Source organism: Anser cygnoides, chromosome 1, assembly GCF_040182565.1.
Source record: "Anser cygnoides isolate HZ-2024a breed goose chromosome 1, Taihu_goose_T2T_genome, whole genome shotgun sequence".
Classification (NCBI taxonomy): domain Eukaryota; kingdom Metazoa; phylum Chordata; class Aves; order Anseriformes; family Anatidae; genus Anser; species Anser cygnoides.
In genome coordinates this window covers 196,726,141-196,740,322 of record NC_089873.1, presented here as the reverse complement: position 1 = coordinate 196,740,322, position 14,182 = coordinate 196,726,141, and the positions used below count along the sequence as shown (strand labels likewise).

Sequence of the window (14,182 nt, the reverse complement as noted above, 5' to 3'; positions counted from 1 at the left end):
TAACATACTATCCCATTTCTTCTTTAACAAGGCTGCAATCAATTGTACTTCTCACCTAATGTAACTTTTAATTTCATTTTCAAAATGTTTGAGATTAACAGTACTTGTCTTGTCATTCTAGCACTGTTTTTTGTCTTGGCAAGAACTGAAATGAAAATGTCTCTGTTGCTAAGTTTTTTGTTGTTGTTTTGTTTTGTTTTTCCCCTTTTATTCTGGTTGCTTTCCTTTGCATTATTATAAGGGCAAATATTCAGCTAAAGATTTGTGAGGGCTGTGCTTTGTTTTCAATATCGTAAATCTGGTGATTGGACAGGTAATAGAAATCTTCACTTTCCAGAATTGAGGAAATTCTCTTTTTCTGGGCTTCACATGTCAGCACTGAAAAATAAAAAATTACCAACTACTTAACAGAAATGGCACATATGTACAGGAAAAAAAAATGGGCACTCCATGCGATATCATTGAGCAATCATTGCAGGTGAGCCCCCTTACTAGTAAACATGAGAAGCAAGCCCAGCATATCTCAGCTGTGGCTTTATAAGAAAGCTATGTATCTTTCTTATAAAAGTTGAGCTCAGTCCCTAGGGAGAGCTTCTCGGTTTTCTTCTGCACAGCTTTTTCAGCAGGCCCACTCCCACCTTCTGGAAACCCATGCAAGATGCTGATTCATCGGTAAGATGTTCAGCCCGAGTCAATGTACAGAACAGCTGCGATTCACACACTCAGGTCTTCTATATTATCTTGCAGTTTTAACAAGTTTTAAACTGGCAAGACCATCAAACTAAGAAAATAGTGATAATACCTTGGAGTTCATGCTGGTTCTTCTCTTAAGTATAGGGTTGCATTTTAGCCAAAATAAAAGTAAAATAAAAACTGTTCCCCCTGGAAAAGAGGAGGCTCAGGGGCGATCTGTGGTGGTTTCTCCCTGATAGGCAGCTAAACTCCACCACAACTATTCTCTCATTCCCCATCGTCAAAGAAATAGTGGGAGAAAATATGATGAAAAAGGGCTCAAGAGTCAAGATAAAGTCAGGGAGATGGCTCACAAATTTACAGTCATGGGAGAAACTGACTCATCACCAGAAGATCAATGTAATTTATTGCCTACTGCTAACAGACTAGAGCAGTGAGAACTAAAAGTGAACTAAAAACACCTTCCCCCCATCCACCCTCTCCCACCTCCTCCCCCTGAGCAGCGCAGGGGTACGGGGAATGGGGGCTGCGGTCAGTCCCTGACGCTTCGTCTCCGCCGCTCCCTCATGGTCCCTCTCTGCCCCTGCTCCCCGTGGGGTCCCTCCCACGGGATGCCGTCCTTCCCGAACTGAGCCTGGGGGGCTGCCCACAGGCTGCAGCTCTTCCAGAACTGCTCCCACACGGCTCCGTACCACGGGGTCCATCCCCCAGGAGCAAACTGCTCCAGCACGGGTCCCCCACGGGCGGCAGCTCCCCCCAGACCCCCTGCTCCTGCGTGGGCTCCTCTCCACGGGCTGCAGCTCCGGCCCGGGGCCTGCTCCTGCGGGGGCTCTCCATGGGCCGCAGCCTCCTCCAGGCCACATCCACCTGCTCCACCGGGGGCTCCTCCACGGGCTGCAGCGTGGAGATCTGCTCCGTGTGGGACCCGTGGGCTGCAGGGGGACAGCCTGCTCCACCAGGGGCCTCTCCACGGGCCGCAGGGGAACTGCTGCTGCCTGCCTGGAGCACCTCCTGCCCTCCTGCTGCACTCACCTGGGGGGCTGCAGGGCTGCTTCTCTCTCAGCTCTCACCCCTCTCTCCCAGCTGCCGTAGCACAGCAGATTTCCCCTTCCTTCAATCTGCTCTCCCAGAGGCCCAACCAGCATCACTTATGGCTCGGCTCTGGCCAGCAGCGGGTCCCTTTTGGAGCCATCTGGAGCTGGCTCTGATCTGACCTGGGGCAGCTCCTGGGCTCTGCTTACAGAGGCCACCCCTGCAGCCCCTTGCTATCAAAACCTTGCCATGGTAATCCAATACAGAATATTATTAGGGGGGATTTGAATGCAGGGTACTAAGAGAATGGAGCCAGGTTCTGCTCAGTGGTGCCCAGTGCCAGGACAGCAGGCAGTGGGCACAAACAGGCACCCAGGAGGTTCCCTCTGAGCACCAGGCAGCACTTCTGTGCTGTGCAGGTGGGGGAGCCCTGGCACAGGCTCTCCAGAGAGGCTGTGGGGTCTTCTCCTTCGGGATCTTCAAAAACTTCCTGGACATGGTCCTGGGCAGCCTGCTCTGGGTGTCCCTGCTTGAGCAGGGGTTGAACCAGATGGCCTCCAGAGGTCCCTTCCAACTTCAACCATTCTGTGATTCTGTTATTCTGGAAAGCATATTGATTTAGAACAAATTAGCACGGGAAATGGTTCTCTCCTACCCGTGTGAACAGAAGAGAAACAGAAGACCCATTAGGTTACCAGGCTGGCTGTCATCTTTAGAAAGAAACAAGGCAGCTCTGGGTATTTCTGTTCTGGTTTGGCCAATCATGTTGAAGGCCTCTTTGAAAATGAAGTGCCAGAAATACACTGTCAAAACTCCAGTGACATGTACTTAAACTTGTAATTACTTCATTGCAAAAGCATATATGGAAAAATATTCTGTCTCTCTTCTGATAAGAGAAATAGGAGACACTTTTTTACTCAGTCAATATTTTGACTAATGGCTTGCCTAAGGTAAGTTGAAAAGCAATCTACCTGACAAGACTTGACTTTAAGTCCTGCAAGAGTCGGTGATAGCACAGAAAATAACAGTAGCATCAGGAAACAGCACTGCTGTAGGCTGTGGAGACAAATCCTTAGACAGGATCCTTGCACAAATAATAAAAGGCAGCACCTGCAAGCCTTAAAAATACCCCGCATGTATTGATAAGAAAAGCTTTTAAAATCAATTTTCATAATTAATTAATTAAACCATCATATCAAATCATTGTTATTTCTTTTTCATGGCCCTCCTCAGTTTGCTTATGTACTAGATGAAACCAAACCCAAGGAACATGCAAAGAAACAGAAACCAGGATCGCAGCTTTCCCTGTTTTGTTTTGGATTTTGTTTGGAGGGCAGAGTGCCATTTTTTAGTTTAGTTTTTTTTTTTTTTTCCTGCTCCATGCCAGTTACTTTCAGGCATGCAAGTGAAACCAAGATATTTTGGTTTTATGCATGCCATAACACAGTAGTTTTGCATGGTTCTCCGTTCTCCAAAATGACTACCCATGGATTCTCACTCAGTACATCACACAGCTCTGAGCCTGGTTGCAACTCTGAGGATGAAAGTGGACAGGAGGCAGGATAGCAGAGGCACCAAGACCATGGCATTTTAAGGAGTGCTGCTCCTTAAATAATGCTCCTTGATCCCTGGTAAGGTTCTCCAGTCCTTGCCCATGTGTGATGAATGCTCTGGCTGATCCTCCTGCCTATCCAACCTGCTTAGGTTCAACCCCTACAGCGAAGCATAAAGTACTAGCCATAGTGTTACTGCCAGTGGCAAAAATGGTGTCAAATGAATGACTGTTGCCCAGTAATGGGTCTTCTCTTCATGTGAAGGTCTAGTATGTGTGCTGTGATCAGGGAAAGAGCAGGCTGAGCAGCCACCTTGTTCCACATCACATCCTTCTCTCCTTGCCACTGTGGTCAGTCCCCAGATCTGCACTGAAGTATGCCATGATGTTCCCCTGTGGTGTGAGCAAGTTTCTTTCCCAGGATGGTGCTTGTTTCTGTATTGCCGTGCAGCTGAGGGAATCACCCCTGTGTCTCAGAGTCTGTTGGGAGGCAGGCTGTATGCATGGTGACAGGGATGCAATAGCAAAACCTGGTTCTGCTGTGTGGGTCCAAGGACAGACACAAGACGTGGACATCACTCAAGGTGCTGCAACGTGGGGTTGCCACAAGGCTTCCCTGCAGTACCCAGTTCTCAGAGGTGCCTGCAAGACACTTTGAATGCAATCAACAGAAAATCTCAAAGAACTGTTTTTGGAGGTTCATAGGTTTCCAAGTGCTACTTATGTAAAGGAGATCACACGTACAATGTAGTAGCCAGATAGTTACTACATGATGTGTGAATTTTACCTCTTGCTTGGGAGAAGGAAACTTTGGCTCCCACTTTCCAGGATCTAATGAATGATGGGAACTGGTGAGAAATGCATGTCATGTCATAAAGCTCTACAGGGTGACAAGTGCTAATTACGAACAAAACCAAAAGCAACCCTATGCAGGCAAGAACTGTTCTCTGCTGTTCCAAGGATGGAAGGAACACATCTTTCCCCTTCTTATGACAATGCAGCATGCTACCAGAAAAACTGTGACACATGCAGGCACAGGGTTCTAGGGACCCCAGGTCACAATATATGGACAGGAACGAGACAAACCCACATCTCCTGTGCTGACCTCAGCATAAAGATGACTCAATGTTCTTTATGAGCAACCCAAGACAGAAATGTGAACAGCATGTGAACAGCAAGGGAACAGGCATTCAGCCTGATCTAGGAAAGAAACCAGAGTGCAGTAACGCTGGGACTTTCTATTGATTTCAAAGAAGCAAATTCTCCATAGGCTTCTGTGAAGAGGTTTTAAACCCTTTTACTGACATCTTGATGTGTTAGTGAAATCATTCCTATCAGTGCTTATCCCCTGCTGAGGCATCATGATTAAGAAGCTGTGTTTGTCCATTTCCACAAAGAATATAACGGCATTATTACCATCTACTTGCCATTTTCATGCAACACTGCTGTCACTCATTTGCTGAAGAGAAGTATTTATCTTTCAAGCAAATTCCTGGTTGAAAAATTAAGGCCACAAGGGTACATGAATGGTTTCCAAATTCCACAGTACATCTGGTAATCAACATTCTGTGTACCTATTTTTATTCCTTCTCTCTAACTAGTCTGGGTTGCTGTTTCATTCTCAATCCACTTTTATTGTGAGTCACATCAGATTAGAAACACATTCAACTATGAGAAAAATCTTCTGCAACTGATCCAAGAAAAAACAATAACAAAAACCCACGCATATTACACTTTGGGCCTTTTTAAACTTAAAAAAAAAAAAAAAAGAAAAAAGAAAAAACAATGCAAGAGACTGTGAAATACTGACAGATTTCCTTAAGGTCTTATTTAGAAATGTACTGCAGATCAAGTCTCTTGTAGGATATCCTGTGCATGACACATAAGATTGTTAGTACAGGAGAAAAAACAGCAAACCACCAGGACGTTTGCTACGCAATCTGTAATTACATCAGTTGCTTCTTCACCTCTATGAGTGCAAATTTTTTTTTTTTTTCCAGTGTGTGGACACTAATTAAATATCTAAACTGTCAGTATTGTAAAATTTACCTACACAACAATGAGAGGCTCTTTGTTGAATTCCTGAGCCTCTTCCTTTATCCTGCTTTAAGTCATGTAAAGTGTGAGCCAGACCCTGCTGCAGTAAGAGCTGATGAAAGTTCTGTCATTGATTTCAGCGCAATGAAGGTCAAGTCTGCTATTTTTCAACTTCTTCATGGACCTGGTGTTTTAATAAATATTTTTATAGAGTTTAACAACACCAACTCCCAATGCACAGCAGGGCTAAAATACATTGGCAGGAAGTTTGTACAGAAGGTAAAAGTGTGTCCTCCTGCACCATCCCCAAATACACAGAGCTCTGACTGCCAAAGCAGAAATAAGGGATGTTGGCCTTCACAGCATGGGACACAGATCAAAAAGGAAGCATGAAACTGAAGATTACTCAAGTACAATAGGAAGCTTGAGATCATGTAGGATTTATTCACTACCAAAAATATTAGAGCCAAACCCACGCTCCCAGAAGAGAATCTATCCAGTTTGACACTGTAAACAGGACGCTTCCTTAGCTTTGTAAACAGGAGATTGATTTGAAATAAGCTGCCAAGTAACCTAACCCACTCCAATCTTTTAGCCAAGAGATCCTCACCAGAAGCAATGATATAAGTGGCCTCCTTTATCCAAAATGTGGTATAATGTAATCAACCTCTTAAATATAATATAATCAGCAGCTTTGGGGAGGCAATCCTTGGGTACAACTTGAATCAACAAACTAGGAGTACTGGTAAATTTTCCTGCATTAGTAGACAAATTTTTACGACAGAGAATGCCAACATAGAGCCTTCACAGTATTTCTTAGGACCCATTTAATTTATTTTATGTGGCGAATCTCTGCAGGTCCACAAAGCCAGCATGGGCAGAAGCAGACTGCTGAAGGGTTGAGAACATGCTATGAACATCGACAGTTAACTCAAGGTTTCTAATCTGGGAAGGCAAAATCGAATATCGCTATACAAGTAACGGAGGACAAGGGCAAGAGGATGGGATGCAGCTGGGCCCAGAGCTGTGGGAGAACCAGATTTCATGCTCCTGCTGCTGCTGTGCATTGGATAAAGGGTGAGAGTGAGGAAAAGTGAGAGGGGGATGGAAGAGATGGGGAAAGCAGCTGCTACTTCTGGGTGAGGATGTATTCCACCCATCCCCAGTCCTCTGCCAACAGCAGTAGGTGCCATTACAGACCCACAGAACTGCTGAGGCTAGGGACCTGGGGAGGTCATCATTATTGCTCTGGAGGCAATAAGGACCTGGACAGTTTGAGGCCTTTTGAACTCTGGTATTTCAAGGCAGCTACTTTGCTTGTGTTCAAAGCCAGTCCTGTAATATATTTTATTTGCTGTTAAAAAGATCAGCCTATAGTTTGCTGCAGATATATTTTAATATAAGGAAGACTATCAATATGAAAACTTTGGAGCATAAAATATTCAGACTTCTACTGCACCTTTGTAAACATACTATTATTAGAGTTATAAAATGAAAGCCATTCCCTGTCCTTCTAATTTTGCATTCCTAAAGGGGTTTCTTGCTGTACAAATAATACGTATTTTGTAGATCTGTTCTTTTTATGTAATATTTATATCTTGTCTAAGGAAGGAGTGCCAGAAATGTAATACAGTGAATATGTATATTATTTTGTTGAAAGAATTTCTGTCTTCAATCATCCCTTTCCCTATAAATTCCTTTTTACTTAATAAAAAGTTTAACAGCATGTAGAGACCTTCAGAACTTCCACTTGCAGCCTGGACAGCTGACAAACACCTTTAAGTTTCAACTCATATTCCATGAATTATATGGCTAATGACAACACATAAAGAGGATCTTAACTACATGGAGTGGTTTGGCTCAAATATCTGTCTAACAATTCATTGTTCAACCAGGATTTTTAAAAGTTACATTAAAACTGGATATTTTTTTTTTAATTATTTTTTTGTTAGTATTCAAAAAAAAAAAAAAGTTTTCTGGGTACAATATTCTTAAGTTTCTAATGCTAATTTGGTAACCAATTATATTGCATGCTTATTCTGATTTCCCTGTCTCTGTGTCCTCTGACTTATGTATTATATACATGCGTATACGCTATACTGTACAGTATTCAAAAGACACAACATATATTATGTGTATACATATGCATAATACACCTATAATACATAAGCATTATAATTATATACATTGTTATTTTAAAAGAATATTTGACAGATACTGCAAATACAAGAGTAAATGCTTGTACTCCTTCTTCATCATAAGACACAGTTAGTTTAACTGGACACAGTCACACTTTCATATAAACTATCCAAGCTTCATTTCCATAGAATCCCGCAGGATGTAGCCCCGTGTCTTTAATGGAATTATATGGATCTTCTGTTTAAGCACATGACAAATGTTACTGCACTAATGATTCCCCATGAGTTTCCTACTTATACCTATTCCTAGGTGCTTTATAAAACACATCTCTGTGGGATCACAGTTAAAAAAACCATTATTTTACAATTTTCAGCAGCGTTCCATTTCTAATAACCAAAGTAATACAATTATCAAGTTTTCTCTGCAAGTCCTTTAATAATTAGCTGGCCTAATTAAGTCCGATACAAATAAATGTATCAAAAAGAAACAAGAACTGCTGGGAGACTGGCTGGAGTGTTTACAAGTAAAGCAACTTCCACTGTGTGATATACATCTACTCGATAGAACATGTTTCAAAGCACCTTTGGAGAACTCCTTAATGCTTACCACTGAGTCAGGGTTGCAATTCTCATGTAATATCCTTTGTTACTTCAGTCCAAACAGTTAATTATACAGATAAGAAACATCATCAAAGTCAAACAATCACAGACTAAATTGCATTACTAAAGGTAAATTCCTTTTTTTTTTTTTGTAATCTGATGAAGCCTGAAATTTATTTTAATTATTTTGCAGTTGACACAATTTTATGTTACCACAGTCCTTTAAAAAAGAATCATAAAAAGCATGTATACAATATTTTATATGTTCTATACTATAGAAGAACTCCATAAATGCATTCCAAGGTTCCTATACCACTAGTGATACAACAGCCATTCTTAAGTGGTATGAAAAAAGATTCAGTCCTGTCTTCTCCCAAGAGCAGATAGTTAATGCTCATCTGGTGAGAAAACATTGACCAAATTATCAAATACTTTTCTGTGTGCTTACACATAGACCAACACAGGAAAGTGGAGGGTAGAATTAATGGCATGCATCGTCTCCAACAAAAGCTGTTGCTATTTCTTCAGAATGTTGAAGTACAATTCTTCTTCGTATTTCTTTGGTGCACAAGCAAACTAAGGCTTGGAAGCTCCTAATTTTTTGGATTCAAAATGAGAAACACATGACCCCAGAAACATATCTCAAGTTGTCTGATGTCACATTTTCAAAGCCACTTCAGGAGACACTGATTCCCTGGCTTCTGGTTGTTTACATACTGAAACAATCTGCCACTATGTTACGTTCTTTGCTATGTCTATGCTTTTTATTTAAACTTTGGATTTTAAAGTTTAAAATATGCATAGTGACGCTTTGAGTACACAGATTAGGCATAGATTGAGCATTCATACAGATGTTTGTTCATAACATAACAACAAACAACTGATGTTTCAGTTAGCATACAGTAAATATTATTTAGCACTTTTCATCTCCACTTTTCATCTGCAAGAACACATAAACAACAAAAATACCCGACTTCTTGTCATTAGGTAGCACTACCTGAATAATGCAAATAGGGAAACTGAGGCACATGGAATCATCTCAAAGCCTTCTGTGTATAATTCTGATGAGTTTCAAAGTGCTTAACAGACAATGGCATTAATAAAGACTTTAAATAAATACCATTACGTGTGCTATAAATGTTTCTGGCATCTCTAGGACACTTTAAATTATTGATTAGTGCTACACCAGACAGAGCTGAATCATCAACGCCTGTCCTTGCACGATGACAAGAGGATGTCTTGTAAGCAATTTATTTATACTCTTAATATCTTCAGCAGGAAGTACAGTCTGGTTAGGTTTGGCAATCATTAAATAGGACTGATTTTATATGCATTGCCCTTCATCTATAGACTTCTTCCTAGAGCAATCTGAGTCATAAGTGAGTGCAATTACAAATAGGCCAACCTCTTTCAGCCTAAAAGAAGAAAGACAATCTGGAATCTTGCACACTAAAAAAGGTTTATTTTGGCCAGAAAGAAGACCAAGGATCCATATTAAAGCTTTCTGTATTCAGTTATCCCTAGTTTATCCTGCTTGGAGGTAACAGAAAACTGGAATCCAAAGGATTGTTTTCTTTTTTAATAAAATGTGCAGGTGGTCTTGTACTTGCCAAGATATAACATTTTTTTAAAGAGATGAACAGATCTGGCTTCCTCTTCAGTATCTCTCTTAATTCCACAACATTATAATCATGATCATCAACCCAGGACATAATATTAAATTAGTTTTTATCCCTGCTGTGCATTTTGAGAGAGACTGTTGGAACATATTACCCCCAATGTATTGTGTGCTCTTAGATCCTATTCCGTATTGTCAGATCTGCAAATATTTACAATGCAAAAAATGTTGTCTGTCTCACTTGGCAATGCAACTCACATGTCTTTAATGCAATTCCGTATCAGCACTTCAGATCAAAACAAGGCTCTAAAAATTATAAAAGACAGAAATACTTTTAGTGGCATACAGCCAAGTACGGTCTAAACACTTTGCTTGTGAGCTCGTCACATGCATGCAATATTTGGAATACAGCTTGTAACCTTTGGCTGCACAAATATAGAACTTCAGTCAACAAACTCAAGCAACAGTTTGACTCACTTGAGGTGATTCACATCAGGCCTATCGGCAACTGACCTGCTTTAGATGTAAGAAGATGCCCAGCTCCACTGGCCACACCAGAGCATGCTGTTGTTTGCAGAGAAAAATCAAGATTCCCAAGTGCCAGGAGAGAGCAAGGCAGCATCGCAGTGGGCTGGAGGTGTTCATGTGGTCTTCCTAAAGTTGCGTTACATGCTCATTACATGGATCACATCCACTAAAGGGCTGCAGAGGTGTCTGACCTCTGCGTGGGTTAATTTTACTACATCCATACATGGCAGGCCCGGCTACCATATGGCACACTGAAGGTCAGTCAAAAGTAATGTGCAGTTTCATATAGTTCTCCCATTTTCAAACGACCCACTGCCAGCCCACCTGAAACCCATCACATTTAGTCACTACAAGGTGTCAAAGTCTGATTTAAAGGTGCAAAGCTTAATCACAAATTTAAATGATCACAACTAGGAAAAGAGCAATTCTCATGATAGCTCCAAGAAGTTACTTCACTACAATAAGTTTTCCTCTTTGGAGTAGAACACCCATCACACTGCCAATAACCTGAAAACTTTATTCATACTGTGGGTTACAGATTTCCCCATTGACTCTACAGAGAAGATCAGAGTAACCCACATTTTAAGTTTTAAGTAAATCACTGCAGTTTTCCATCAGAAAGCTTGTTTGGAGTTTGACTTGGAAGGAAGATTGCTTAGTTTAGTTCAGAGACAGTCTCAGCTCTTCTGAGACGTATAAGATGGCAGGCTAACAAGTCATGAATCTTGATAAAATACACAACAGTTTTAAATGATGAAACAGAAATAACGGATGTAGGCTTTTATTGCAAACACATACATTTTGTATTAGATTAAATTTGATTTCTAAACCAAAGTAACTGCAATTTTGTCTTGTTTCCAGATTTACTATCTCAATTCTAGAGAAAAAGTCTCTTCACCTTTCCTATTCCTCCATGCACTGACAAGAGAAGGTATACAAAAGATTACCAAGTTCAATATGGCTCCAAAGCTGAATCAAAAACATCTCCCTAAATCAACTGTATACCCATTACAGGAACTGTATACACACTGAAAAATAAACACTGGCAAATGCAGAGTACAATCTTGGAAATGTCTCAAGTGAGTGGTTTTTTAAAAAGGGTTTATAAAAGATATAAATTCTGGCAACTGTAAAACATTAACTTGAAGACCGCATGTAACTCTGTTACTCTTCAGGAGAACATCTTGCATTTCCCTCTGCAAGGTATCAGGCAACATGCAAGAGCACGTCCTCTCACATGAAGCTGGAACACAACGGGCTCACCAGACCAGAGGCTTACCCCCCATCCCCCATCCAAAGCCTTGGTTTTCTTTATCCTTCATCATGAGCAAGTGGTTTCTAAAGGTAAACTCCAGTTGTGTTACTTCTATGCAGCCTCTGCAGCCATCCACCACGAGGCCACAGCTTGGCAATAACTTCGCAGTCCAGGCCGAGGCCGTCCTCCACCGGTGGCTCGCAGCAGGCAACATGCTGGTGTTTGAAGGCTGAGACCACTGCTTCTACCACACGAGCAGCATCTCCAAGTCCCCATCCACCCTCGTTGGCATGTGCCATCTCTGGGCATCCCACCTATGCCAACAATGGGGCTGGCACAAGGGAGGGGGCCCATCCTCGCCGGGCACTGCCCGACAACCCCCAGCAAGCAGCCAGCCGTGGTCCCAGACCCTCCAGCCTCAGCTGCCCCCAACCAAGCTCAAAGCATGCCACCAGCAAACGGCTCTTTGGCCAGGTCCCATGAGAGGAGCCCAGAGTGGTGGCCGAGCTCCTGCTGAGCTCCCCTCAGGCGATGGCAGCACCCCGCCCTGGGGCTTGTTGGGGGACACTGGGCTCCTCAGAGGGAGACTGGGCTCCTCAGAGGGACACGGGGCTCCTCGGAGGGAGATGGGGCTCCTCAGAGGGACACCAGGCTCCTCAGAGGGACACCAGGCTCCTCAGAGGGACACGGGGTACACGGGGCTCTTCAGAGAGACACCGGGCTCCTCTGAGGGACACGGGGGACACAGGAGACCCCCCCTCCGCCCTGACGAGGCGGGACCGTCGTAGACCCAGGCACCCCGCGCCGTGCGGAGGGGACGCGGTGGTCGCCGCCGGCTCCCTGCAAATCTCCTCGGAGTTGCCCGAGAAGTTTGGGAGAGCCCGAAAGAGCCGTCACCGGGCAGAGCCGCAGCCTCCCTCCCGCCCCCTGGCCGCACGCTCCCGGGACGAGCCCCGCAAGACCCCCGGGGACGGGACCCCCCGACCCACGACCGACCCCCGGGGGAAGGGGGCGGCAGCCCTCGGGACGCCGCCTGCGAACCGAGCCCTTCGGGGAATAAAGAAGGCAGAGGGACGCTTACCATCTCGCCTGATGTTGGAGGACCGCAAGGCTTTTATAGATCCGCTCTGGGCAGGGGCGGTGGTGCCCTGACGGCTGCAAAAGTTCGCACAGACGACGGCGTAGAGGAGGAGGAGGATGAGCAGTTGCATTGGGATCCGCTGGGCACGGGACCGCGGCTCTGCAAAGAAACCCGGCGCTTGCCTCTCGCAATTTATCTGTCCCCCACCCCCTGCACTTTTTGTTTGTTGCTGTTGCAGGTTGCTTGAGGTGCAAAAAATAAAAAAAAATAAAATAAAAAATAAATGAAATGCAAAAATAAAACGGAGCCCGAAATCGCAGTCGGCGCTCCCGAGTTACTCTCCGAGCTGCCGCTAAAAACTTCCTGCGCTCTCAACTTTTTTTTCTGCTGCCTTTCTGGGGCCGTCCCGAGGCGGCAAGGTGAGGCAGAGATCCCCCGGCAGGGACCCGCCGCCCCCTCCCGGGCCGCAGGCGGGGGCTGCCGCAGCCGCGCTCCCCCGCGGCCGGAGCCTCGCAGCGCCCCTGCTCGGCTCGGCTCCGCTCGGCTCGGCTCGGCTCGGCTCGGCCCGGCTCGGCTCGGCCCGGCCCGGCTGCAGCCGCCGCTGGGGTCGGGGGCGGCCCGGGGGTGTGGGGAAGGCGGCCCGGGGCTTGGGAGGGAAGGGAGGCGGGCGGGAGCCGTGCCCGGGCCCTCCCCGCGCTCCCGGCCCGGGGAGAAGGGTGAGGGGAGGGATGGTGAGAGGGGGCCGGCCCCCTCCGGGGCGCCCCCCGGTCCGCTCCTCGGGCTGGGCAGGGGTGGCTCGAAGCACCCCAGCTGCTGCAGGAGGCTCGCGGGGGGCAGCCAGCGAGGACACGAAGAGAAACCGCACGTGGCCCTGGGAGAGAAATGCATGGGCTCTTTTGCCATGCCAAGCACCGCCGTAAATGTCCAAAGCATTTCATAAATGGTTAATTCCTGCTAATTAATTCCCTTCGTTAAATTGAGTCTGCTATTAAAAGCTTGCATTACCGCCTGGAAGAGTTTAGGTCTGAGCGGAAGGTATGTGAGCAGATTGTGATCAGATTGCTTTTTTAATACTCTTTTCCTTTCCATTAGCTACAATGAAAATAATCAAGTGAAGTGAAGGCAGAGAAAAAACAGTCAGGTTTTAACTGTTCTCTAATAAATCCTTACCTACTCACTTTGTTTCTTAAGGCATTACATACAGTCCCAGGCAGCTAGCAACATGTAACACAGTGCCAGACCTTATAACATGAAACACCACCTCAGTAACAGACAAAGTGTGTCGATAGGGTGCTGTCAGGACTATGGGATGAGTCCTGCTACACACAGAGGACTGCCTCTGGCTGTATGAAACATTTTCTCCAAAAGCATGCTAAGATGACAATGGAACTGAAACATCTTGTGTGTCTTAAGGAGCCAGTAGGGTGCAATTCTGTTAATGCATAACTCAGGCTTCTTTATCCCTTTTGTGTTCCCCAAAACTGACAGTGAACCTAATCCAGCTCCCATGTGGAAGATGGAGGAAAGGCCCCAATAGTGCTTCATCTATGAGCAGATGTGCCTATATTGTAGGTGCCCACTTCAAGGGGGAACTGGACAGGCAGAGAGGCAAGGTGGTGAATCCAATCATCCTAACAGAAGCAAAAGT

At 44.7% G+C, this 14,182-nt stretch overlaps 1 protein-coding gene across 6 annotated transcripts in view; it reads right to left on the bottom strand.

The window, feature by feature from the left end:
• Positions 1-13,160, bottom strand: part of PDGFD (platelet derived growth factor D) — a 144,232-nt gene extending 131,072 nt beyond the window's left edge. For 2 of the 6 annotated variants that reach the window (XM_048078196.2, XM_048078200.2), the window contains exon 1: positions 12,535-13,154. In XM_048078196.2, coding sequence (XP_047934153.1) covers positions 12,535-12,664 — 130 coding nt within the window. In that variant the 5' untranslated portion in view covers positions 12,665-13,154. Of the gene's footprint in view, positions 1-12,534 lie in introns of all 6 variants that reach the window. The other 4 variants (XM_048078197.2, XM_048078199.2, XM_048078198.2 and 1 more) reach the window with 4 other exon arrangements.
• Between the last annotated feature and the right edge of the window lie 1,022 nt (positions 13,161-14,182).